At 64.4% G+C, this 10609-nt stretch overlaps 1 protein-coding gene across 3 annotated transcripts in view; it reads right to left on the bottom strand.

Annotated features, from left to right (window-relative positions):
* Nucleotides 1–64: 64 nt before the first annotated feature.
* Nucleotides 65–10609, bottom strand: part of SYMPK (symplekin scaffold protein) — a 28048-nt gene continuing 17503 nt past the window's right edge. For 2 of the 3 annotated variants that reach the window (XM_075536282.1, XM_075536280.1), the window contains 14 exons: nucleotides 10049–10284; nucleotides 8918–8999; nucleotides 8538–8651; nucleotides 7663–7810; nucleotides 6672–6832; nucleotides 5561–5669; nucleotides 5170–5270; nucleotides 4913–5003; nucleotides 4576–4677; nucleotides 2110–2297; nucleotides 1138–1314; nucleotides 921–1016; nucleotides 364–729; nucleotides 65–264 (listed from right to left, as the gene is read on the bottom strand). In XM_075536282.1, coding sequence (XP_075392397.1) covers nucleotides 121–264; nucleotides 364–729; nucleotides 921–1016; nucleotides 1138–1314; nucleotides 2110–2297; nucleotides 4576–4677; nucleotides 4913–5003; nucleotides 5170–5270; nucleotides 5561–5669; nucleotides 6672–6832; nucleotides 7663–7810; nucleotides 8538–8651; nucleotides 8918–8999; nucleotides 10049–10284 — 2115 coding nt within the window. In that variant the 3' untranslated portion in view covers nucleotides 65–120. The remainder of the gene's footprint in view (nucleotides 265–363; nucleotides 730–920; nucleotides 1017–1137; nucleotides 1315–2109; nucleotides 2298–4575; nucleotides 4678–4912; nucleotides 5004–5169; nucleotides 5271–5560; nucleotides 5670–6671; nucleotides 6833–7662; nucleotides 7811–8537; nucleotides 8652–8917; nucleotides 9000–10048; nucleotides 10285–10609) is intronic. The other variant, XM_075536281.1, reaches the window with a different exon arrangement.

Below are 10609 nucleotides of genomic sequence, written 5' to 3'. Positions count from 1 at the left end.
CGTCGCGCCACGCCCCCGCGGTTGTTGGGGGGTCCCCAGCACGCGGTCAGCGGAAAGAAGAGACTGACAGGCGAACGGGTTTATTTTTGGAAACACAAAGCCCCGCCCCGCCGGGCCTCGTCAGCTGTTCCCCTGGGGCTCGGGCTCCTTGGCTTCCTCGGCGGCCGGGCTGGGGGTCTTCACAGCGTCTTCCCCAGCAGGGGCGAGGGCCTGGGGGCTCCGCTCCTCCTTGGAGGTCAGCCCGCACGCTGCTGCGGCCTCCTGCTGGCCGGACCGAGGGGGTGGGGGGCGGCCCATCAGCGCGGGACAGGGGTGGGGCGGGGGCATCGCGCGCGCTTCTCCCCGACCCCGACCGGCCCCTACCTTGGGCAGGGGACCCTCGAGACTCGAGTCCAGGAGTGAGGCCTCGGTCAGCCCGGAGTCGTCGTCCATGCTGATAAAGATGGCCGGGGTCTCGCACTCGGGCCCCTCCTCCCGGAAGTCCATGGCATCTTCCGGGGGCAGCGGGAGCGGGCCCGGCCGGGCGGGGGCGGGGGCGGGGGCTGGGGTGGCGGGCAGGGCAGGGGTAGGGGTGGAGGCAGTGGGGGCGGAGGCGGGGACCCCGACGCCCCCCGGCTTCAGCTTCTGCTCCTCCTCCAGCTGCCGTTTCAGGGCCTTCTCCTGGGCCAGCCGCAGGCCCATGAGGTCCTGGGGGGGCCGCGGAGCAGCCGCCGGGGGCTCCAGGTCGTCCTGGGGTGCAGAGGCGGAGGACCCGGGTCTCAGAAGTTGGTGGGCAGGCAAAGCCGAGTGAGGGGTGGGGCAGCGCAGCAGCTTCTGGCTGTGTGGGCAACTAACACCCCCCACACCCCTGCCACAGCCCACCGGGTCAGCAAGAGCGTTCCTGGCTGGGGGTTGTGTGGGGGGGGCTGCAGGACCCTCACCTCTTCCAGGGGCCCCGCGGGCGCCTCCTTGGCCTCGGGCTCCTGCTTGCCACTGGCCTCCAGGATGGCCATGATGGAGTTGGGGATGTGCGCTTGCTGCAGCAGGAGGGCCGGAGGGAGCGCTCAGGGAAGCTCGCAGGAGATACTGGGTGTGCATCCCGCAGCTGGGCCCCCCTCTGGCCGCCCAGCCCCCTGGCCCTGGCTCTCTGGGGGTTACCTGGTGGGGCGTGAAGGAGCGGACATGGGCCAGCAGGGGCTCGCGGAGTTCGGGGCACTTGTCGAAGACGGCGCCCAGCTGCTGGGGTGGCAGCTGCAGGATGACCTGGAAGCTCTGCGGCTTGGTGCGCTGGCAGCACTTGACGAAGCCCTCCCACACCTTGGGGTACTTCCACACCTGAAGGGGCAGCGGTCAGGCAGGGGGCTGGCCCGCATGCTACATCCTCCCTGCAGCCCTGGGGGCCAAGGCTGGCTGCCCCACACAACTCCCTGGGCAGCCTGGGCATCAGTCAGAGGCCACGTGGGGCTTAAAGGGGTGGGGCTGAGACCCGAGCCCAGGCGTATCTGTCAGAGGCCACTGTATCCTACCATCTGCTGCCTGTCCCATCCTGCTTCCTGGAATGCTCCAATCCTGAGCATCCTGACAACTCAGGCCTCCTGCTGGCCACGGGCACCCTGGGTCCTGGCCAGATGCCATAGTGGGGGCGGCATCTGACCTGCCTCCCCAGGGGCCTGCCCCATCCCATGCCCCCAACCCCGTTTCCAGCCAGGAGCTGTGGAGTTCCTGGCCCCTGTAACCATTCCCTGGTCACTCAGGGTCCTCAACCTTAGACTGGGCCCCATCAGAACAGCGTCGTCTCTACAAGGACCAGGTCCCTAGTGGGAGCCGTTGTCAAGCTGGCTCTGGGACCAGCTGCCAACCTAATGATCTCCATCTGCACGGTTTCCATGGGTTTATTTTCAGACGTGGACCACCAGGCCTTTCTTCCTAGTCTTCCATAGTTGGAAAGCTCTGCGGAAACCTCGTTGGCATCCTAGTAGCACCAGAGCCCCCAGGGGCAGAAAGGTGGCACCTGCTCTCAAGGTGCCTTGGCCGGGAATTGAACCTGGGTCCCCCCCGCATGCTGCACCGCACACGGTACTGGGAGGGGGAGCATGGTGGTGGTGTCAGGCCTGTGGCCCGGTTGGTTACCTGCTTCATGATGAGGCGGGACAGGATGTTCATGACGAAGCCGCCCAGGCGGGGGTACATGGTCAGGGACTGGATGACGGTCCTCATGAGCAGCATGGGCAGGGGGCTCTGCTCCATCAGCTGCTGCATCACCACGGCTAGCACCTCGGACGTGTACACGTTCCGCTCCGCAAAGCACAGGTTGGTGGCTGCGAGGAGTGGAGAGCGGCCTGTCCCCTCTGCCCGGCTGCGGAGCCCCAGCCAGCACAAGCCCCCCACCGGGCCCAGGGAGTAGGGGAAGGTGACGCACGAGTCCTGTCCCTGGAAAGCCCCATCCTGGGCAGGAAGGGAAGACACCCCCCCCATTTCCAAGCCCCAGAGACCCATTCTGGCTTGAGGGGGGTGGTGAGCTGGCAGCTACGACTCTGAGCTCCGCTAGAGGACAGGGACAGGAGTGACATCCTGTCCTCATCAGGCTGGCCAGGGGAAGGCCACTCGCACCATGACCAGGGCAGCAGGCCTCGGGACAGTGGCAGGGAAGGGGTGAGAGGAGGGGACCTAGGCCAGGATGGGTGCCCCAGCTTGGTACCCAGGGTTAGGAGGGGAGGCCCCCAGAGGGCTGGCCTTGTTGTGGGCAAGGCTAATGGGGAGACTCCAGGAGTCACCTTGGAACCCCATCTTCCCCAAATACAACTTGCCACGGGAGTATCCATAGGACGTCTTTTATTGTGCCAGAAGAGGGGCTTGCAGCGGGGGGCCAGAGGAGCGGGGGGGAGGTGAGGTGGGGAAGCTGGGGGTGGGGGGTGGGAGGGGTTGGAAGCATTAGAGGGAGGCAGCTGGGAATCTAGGCAAAGTGGGAGGGGGTAGTCGGCATGCCAAACACCTGCTAGAAAGCCAGGGAGCGCCCAGCCCTCACTGCCCGGCACTGGTCCTGCCTGCTCAGTCTTCTGGGCCTCCGAACAGCCAGCCCTGGGCACTGAGCCTGGCAGAGACCAGGCTCACCCCTGCTCCCAGAGCTGTTTGCCCAGGAAAGTTTTTGTTAGGCAGCAGTGGGAATTGGCAGGGCAAGCCAAGGACGTGACAAACCAAGCCTCCCGGCTAACCGTTGCAGATAACACTGAACATTGTTGCTTACTCCTGATGTGCAGGCAGTAAAGTCGCAGTGGAAACCCCCGGCTACTCCTTCCCTGAAGAGCCGGGCTATAAAACTCCCCACCCCTCGCCCGGCAGTGCAACTTCTCTGGCCCCAATTAGGGACCCGTGAATCATGTCCAATAAACCTCTGAGGTTGTTTTCTACCTTGACCTTCTTTCTTTCCCGTCACCAAATCCACCTTAAAGTTTTCTCCTGCCGACCTCGCAGATGCCCCCTGCCCCCCACTCTGGGCCCTGTGTGGTGAGGGGCGGGGCCCTGGGCACTCTCGGTTGCAGGCGTATCCCCAGGTGCTGGTCCCCCAGTATGCACGGAGTCCACTCTGGGCTTCTGCCAGCCTGGGGAGGCCCCAGTGTCGCCAGGATGTGGCCCAGGGCTCGGGTGGGAAGAGATGCCCGAGCTGTGGCAGAGAACAGGCCGCCATGGGGGACAAGCCTCAGGGCAATGAGGAAAGGCCACCGGGCCTGGCCACTGACTGCCTGTGAGACCTGAGGCAGGGTGCTCCTGGCTACCTCGGGGGATGGACAGAGTAGGGGCCTGAGAACTGGTCCAATTAACTGACTTTGGGGTATATGTCCATGAACCCCCTAACTGACAAACCCATGTGAGCACATCTTCCTTGAGTGGGGGTCTTAGTCTTGCCCCTTCCCCCAACCCCTCTTTTGACTGTGACCTAGGGTCTGCGAGACCTCTGGGGAGAGGGCTTGTGGACATAGGAGCCTTGTGGGGGCGGCCCTCCCCAAGCCTCTCTCCAGAGAAAGGATGGAGAACAGGAGGAGGGCGGGCCATCTCGAGGGCCTTGCTTCCCAGGCAGAGGCTGGCGCCCCTGGTGGGTGGCTCTTCTCTTGAGCCTAACAGAGAGCTGAGGTCCCACCTTGAGTCCTTCTGTCTGACATCACCTCTCCGCTGTGTGACCCTAGGCAAGTTCCTTAACCTCTCTGGAGCCACCATGTCCCAGGGTCGACAGGAGCGGGCCTGCAAGGGCCTCACTCACTGACTCACGGTCGTGTCACTTCCCACTTGTGGCAGCCCTCCAGGACAGGATGGAAGCACCCGTGAGAGCTTCGGAGACTGGGGGGTTGGACCGGAGCATAAGGCCCGCCTGGCTGTTTCAAATTGGTGACCCTGTGGTCAGCAGCCCAGTGTGTTAATCCCTATGCCGATGCCGGGGCAGGGGGGGGGGGGAGGGACCGGGACACAGAGAGCAGGGCGGCAGGCTGGCAACGCTGCAGCCAGTGCTGTCCCCACCTCTCGGGCCCGCACTGGTGACCCTCTGAGCCCCAGCCGTGGGTCTGTGCACAGTGGGCAGGAAGGAGGGTCCTCAGGAGGCCTCACCTTTGATGATGGACTTCATGTCACACTTCACAGTGTCGATGTTGTGCAGCGCGATCAGAAGCTCTCCGGGGTTCAGGGGGGACAGGGCTGAGTTCCCCTCACCTGTAGCAGGCGACATCAGGGCCGGGTGGGGGCACAACACGGGCATGGGAGAGGTGACTCCGAGGTCCCCAGACTAGGGGCGTGGAGGGAAGGTGAGGCGCCCTCCACGCAGGGCTTGGGGGCAAAGGGCTGGAGCAAGGGAACAGGATGAGGCCTCCCCTCCACCCCACCCCCCTCCCAAGCCCTGGGGTCCCAGTGGCCCCCAGACGGTGGGTCGGGGGGGACACTCACATACCATGCTGTGTGCCCAGCAGGCGGTTGAAGACCTCCTTCACCACGATGGGGTTGAGCTTGATGAGCTTGGGCAGGGCCTGGATCACCTCTTTCTACGGGGGGGGGGGGGGGGGGCCCACTCAGTCCAGACTGGGGAGCAGGATCGGGCCGCACTGCGGCTGCGTGAGGCTGGTGTCTTCCTCCCTCCCACCCCCAGCGCTGCGATGCCGGGCACCATGATCCCCCCAATCCCCCCCCTGCTGCGGCTGCAGGCAGTACCTTCTCCAGGCCGTTGAGCACGGGGATGAGGAAGCGAACATCAGGCAGCCGCTTGTGGTACAGGTCCCGCACGCGCTTCACCAGCTCCGGGGAGGGCGGGACTGCAGGGGAGGAGGAGCAGGGGCTGGGCGGTGCATTGGGGAGGGCGCCTGGGGGAGGGCGGGACTGCAGGGGAGGAGGATCAGGGGTTGGGGGGGGTGCGTCGGGGAGGGCGCCTGGGTTCGGGGCAGGAGTTCTCAGGTCAGGTGTGCCACACCTATGCTGTGAGCAGAGAACCTGGGGCTGGACTGGGCTGGGGGTGGGAGTCGGCTGCCAGGGCCCAGGCTCTGGGCCTCAGGTCATGAGGGGCATGGGGGGGGAGGGAAAGGATGAGGGGGTCCCTTGGGGACACCTTTGTCCGTGAGGCTGTGTAAACACCGGGTGACCAGTGTCTCTGCCCCCTTAGGGCAGTTCTCCACCAGCAGCAGCAGTTCCGGGGAGTTCATGCCCATTCCTCGGATCTAGAGGGGAGGTGGGGATGGGGGGGCACTCAGGACGAGCCTTGAAGGCAGCTGGCCCACCGCTGGGGGGATGCTGGTGCTTGGGGGGCCATAGAAGCATCTCGTGTCCTCTGTTCAATCTTATTAGAACCTGACCTTGTCCAGCTCCGTGTCTCCTCCCCACCCTGACCTTCTCCTGTTGTTCACACCAACCAACCTCCTATGGTCTGCCCAGACTTTGTCTTCTGTTTCCTGCCCACCCAGACCTTCTGTACAGTCTGTTGTCCACCCAGTGTCCCCTGTCCAATTTACCTCTATCTCATGTCCCTTCCCCCATCCTCCGACCTTACCTCCTATCTCTATTATCCACCCAGACTGTTTCCTGGGTGAGGCCTTATGGCTACCCTGCTCACCCCCAGCTCGCTGCAAGCTCACACCAGGGCTGCTGAGCCTGCCCCATGTCCAGCACCACACACAGGGCCAGGGCCCAGCCCCGTGCTCACTCCCCACCACGGGGGCCTCTAGGGCCGTGTCTGCTCTCTACTAGCCTCCAGCAGGACACCTCACAGGGGCCGCTGCGGACCGGGAGGCTGGATGATGTGTGTCTGAACATCTTCATGGTAAAAAAAAAACGCTGGTCACCACACGACAGAGTGGTTTCAGATGCAGTCGCAGGCTGGCTGTCCTGGTTAGTGATGGCGGGGGGTGGGGTGGGGGGGGTGCTGGGGTGGGGTGTGTGTGTGTGTGTGTGTGTGGTGGGAGGGGGGCGGCGCTGGCAGCTCCAGGGGCGGGGAGGATGGACTTCTCAAAGGGCAGCTAGGGACCCCACTAGCTTGGCAGGGAGCAGGGCGCATGACCCTGGGCTCTCTGGATTGTCACCCCGCTTGCTGAGGGGCCTAAGCTCTTGGCCCCTGGGCACCCATCCTCTCCCCGTGAGCCCATGGACACTGGGATGTCGTGGAGCGATGCAGGGTGTTGGCCACCACCACACCTCCAGCGCCCACCCTTGGCGCGGGGGCTCACCGGCTGCTCAATGACCCTGAGCACCGTGCGCTTGATGTCGGCAATGGCCTCTGTGTACACGGCGGCCAGCTCGTGGATGAGCTTGTGGTTCTGGGGCAGGAGGGCCAGGTACAGGTGTAGGCACTGCTTCACCGTCTCTTCCGTCCAGGGTGCGGCCACCTCTGCAGGCGGGCAAGGCAGGGGGCAGGTTGGCCCCGGAGAAGCCTCCCCACTGAGTGCTCGAGCCCCATCTCCTTTGATCTCAGACCCTGTCTTCTGGGGCACTTGCCTCCCCCCACCTCCAAAGCTGGGGTGGGGGCGGGGCGGGGTAAGCCCCTGCCAGCTGCTCTCTGGGCTCTGTGCACTCAGCTTCCCACAGCCCCATGCCTCTGAGCCTTTGCCCATGTTGCTTCCTCTGCCCAAAGTCCGGCTGGCACCCACTGAGCCTGGGGGACAGGTCTCCTGCGCTCCCCCAACCGGGCTCAGAGCCTTTCCCTGTAACGGGAAGTCTAAGTGTTGGCAGCTAATGGCAAAGCCAGCAGCACAAACCCACCAGCCATGCCGAGGGAGAAAGATGAGGCTTTGTACCCCTGCAAGGAGTTAGCCTCTGGAACCCACGGGGCAGTGCTACCCTGCCCCACAGGCCCCCCTGAGTTAGAATCCACTCGGTGGCAGTGAGCTTGGTTCTACTTGAAGCGAGGTGTCCCTGACCTGTGACTGGGGCACGTAGAGCTAAGCTAAACGATTTGGACACTTACTTGAACCCCAGGCCCAATTCTCTAGGGAGCCCGCCCAATGCCAGCTTTCCTTGCCCAACTCTTCCTGGAGTCCCGCCTGACTGGCTCTACTGCCCCAGGGCCCCTCCCCAACTGCCCTCTCCTGAGAAAGCCCTCTGTCCGGTCTTGATTGGCTGGTTGTCCTCCCCAGTGGCCGGGGGTGGGTTGGGGAGGCACAGCTGGGACCCTGGGGCCTGGCGGGCGCTCAGTGCTCGGCTGAGGGACCTGCGCCCAACCTGTGTCCTTGTCGGCGCCAAACAGCACGGACGGCGGGTTGGGGTGGACCAGCAGCTGCAGGTAGTTGAGGGCAAACTTCTCCACGTACTCTCGCAGCTGCTCCTTCTCATACATCCGCTTGATGAAGAGCAGGGCCTGGGACCGCACCTGGCGGGGCGGGGCACCAGCAGGAAGTGGCAGGGCCGCAGGGAGGCGCCCACCAGGCGCAGGGGCACAGGGAAGGCAGAGCCTGGCTGGGCGCTGGCCCTCTCGACTAAGCCCCGCCACCCTCGTTGGCACACACCCTCTCCTTCCTGCCTATTTCCCGGGCTCCAACCTGCCCACCGCCCTTGTCCCCACAGCTCGGGTGAGTCTCAGCCTCGCCCGCTGTGGGGTGGCTGGCCAGGGCGGGTGCTGAGCCTGAGTCCCTGCAGCACCACAGGCCCGGGACGGGAAAGAGAGGTGCTCTGAGGAGCCTCGGTGACGGGAGTCGCCAGGCTGGTCTGAGCTGTGGCAGGGCCAGCCAAAGCCACCCTCTGGGCCACAGAACCCTCTGCCCAGAGAGGTTCCTCCTCAGACACCTAGATCCCAGGAGGAAGGGCAGACACTACCCGGCTCCAGGTTGGGCTGTGTGTGTGTGTGTGTGTGTGTGTGTGTGTGTGTGTGTGTGTGTGTGTGTCTGTCGGGCCAGCTGGGCACAGCAGCGCCAGCCCCCGCAGCCATGCCACAGTATTACAAATGAGAGGAACCCCCAAACCACTGCAACAAATGTCCAAACCATTGCCAGAAGTAACTTTTGGGGGGGCCCCAGCTGGGGAGGGACGGACTGGGTGCTGAGGATGGAAAAGGGTCTGAGAGCAGCCTGGCCGGGGCCAGGCTGGCAGCCTGGGCGCACCTTGTCCTTCTCGTGCGAGCTGAGGTCCAGCAGGACGTGCAGGTACTGGAACTGTCGAGACGGTCGCTTGAAGATCAGGTCTCGGAGGGTGGACATGCCCAGGTAGGTGCGGCTCTGCGGGAGGATAGGCGGTGACGTCCCCACAGCTCAGTCTGCCCCAAACCCACATCGACCGAAAGGCAGGAGGGAGTGCGCAGGTGGACCTGCAGTCTGCCCTGGGGCCATGCTTGTGACCGCAGATCTGGGATGTGGACAAATGCCGGGCCCCTCTCACAGGGCCCCCAGGATGCAGGGATCCTGCTGGGGGCAGGGCTGAAGGGGTTTGGATGGACGCTCTCCCCTCCCCCAGCCCCACTGCCCCCCTGCCCTCTCCTTCTCACCTCGTCCTCGCAGTACTTCCTGATCACCTCCAGGGCACTCTCCGTGATCAGCGGCGCCTCCAGCACCACCTTGGTGAAGATTCTAGGGGGGATGACAGGATGAACCAGCTGCTGGGAGGCCCCCCACTGCCACCCTGCTGGGCGCCCAGGGCTGAGACCGGGCTTCGGCAGCCCAATGCCTGCCCGGTCAAATGGGTGCCTAGCTGTTTCCGGGGACTGCCGGCAGATCCTCTGGAAGCCCCGGCTCCCCTGTTCGTGATTTAGAAGTGATGAAGGCAGACAGCCTGCAGGCCCTCACTGGGCTCATTGGCTAGGGGGCCGGGTAGGAACCAGATGCAAAGGTTGAGGGTGTATGCACATAGCAGCGATGGGTGGGGAGAGGAAGGTCTCTGGGCGGGAATGTGAGTAGACGCTGGTGGGGGGCAAGACGGAACCAGCCACAGTGAGAGAGAGAGTGTATAGAATGTGTGTGTGAGTACTAAGAACAAACGGGAGGCCAGTAGGGTTACAATCTGGGGGTCAGAGCCATAAAAGAGGCTGAAGACGTTGGTAGGGATCAGGAGGCTGTGTTCTGCCCCACGAGCGGGGCAGAGCCCTGGAAGGCTCCTCTTGGGGAGCAAGGAGGCAGGGATCCGCATCACCTCCTGTCCCTGGGGCCGCGCCATTTCCCGAGGGACAAGCACCTATCTGGAGCTGAAGTGGCTCGGGCCAGGAGGAGACAAAGGGCCACAGCCGGGGCAGGCGCGGGGCCCATGCTCGAGGCACTGCCGTGACCAAGACTACCCTGCCCCTCAGTCACCTTACCAGCCTGGCACTGAGCTCCACCCGGGACGTGATCGTCCACAAAGGACAGGCCAATCGGGGGAAGATGGCACCAGGGAGGCATGACAGGCCCACCGAGCAGCAGGGGCCCAGGACACAGCTCAGAGGCAGGAAGGGCAGGCGTGGAGAGGGAGTGGTTAGTGAGGCCGTCAGTGATGGAGGCGGGCAGCCAGAGTCACGAAACAGTGTGTGCGAGTTGTCGAGTGGAACACTAGATCTCACTAAGGAGCCACACCACACTGCCAAGGCCCTGCGGCCCGAGAGGGAGTGGGCGGAGCTGGGCGGGTGGGCTGGGGAGGTGAGGCTCACCCGTCCTTCTGGTCCGGCTTCTCCTGCAGGCCGGCGAGCAGGCGCATGAGGCAGTCCTCGTACTTGTCCAGGCTGCCTGTGGTGCCGGCGGCCAAGTAGGCGTTGTACTCCTGGTAGAGCCAGGCGAAGGCCAGGTCCAGGCGGGCCCGCACGTCCTCCAGGATGAAGTACAGGACCTCGGACTTCAGGCCCGAGTCGAACTGCGTCACCAGGCTAGCCAGGATCTTGACGCGCACCTGGGGGTGGGAGTGGCGAGGTGAGTGTGGGGTGGGCAGCATTGGGGACACCACACTGCCCAGGGTTCTGGACCCTCGAAGAGAAGCCATCGTCACAGAACAAGGCAAGGTCTGAGACGCCTTGAGGCACTAAAGGCCCAAAGGTCCTGAGAGACGTGCTGCGGGGGAGGAGGGGCTGGCCCGGGAAGCCCGTCCATCTGCCTGGTTCTGAGCCGCGTGTTCACGAGGCCGGAGCACAAGTGCCCCACAGGGCTTCCAAGGTTGGCCTCCTTATGGGACTAGGTCTTTTTGAAGAGCGACTGGGAGGTCCAGAACCATTTCCCTC

Source organism: Tenrec ecaudatus, chromosome 18 (genome assembly GCF_050624435.1).
Source record: "Tenrec ecaudatus isolate mTenEca1 chromosome 18, mTenEca1.hap1, whole genome shotgun sequence".
Taxonomy (NCBI): domain Eukaryota; kingdom Metazoa; phylum Chordata; class Mammalia; order Afrosoricida; family Tenrecidae; genus Tenrec; species Tenrec ecaudatus.
The sequence above is the reverse complement of the archived record's forward strand: the minus strand, read 5'-3'. Positions and strand labels throughout refer to the sequence as shown.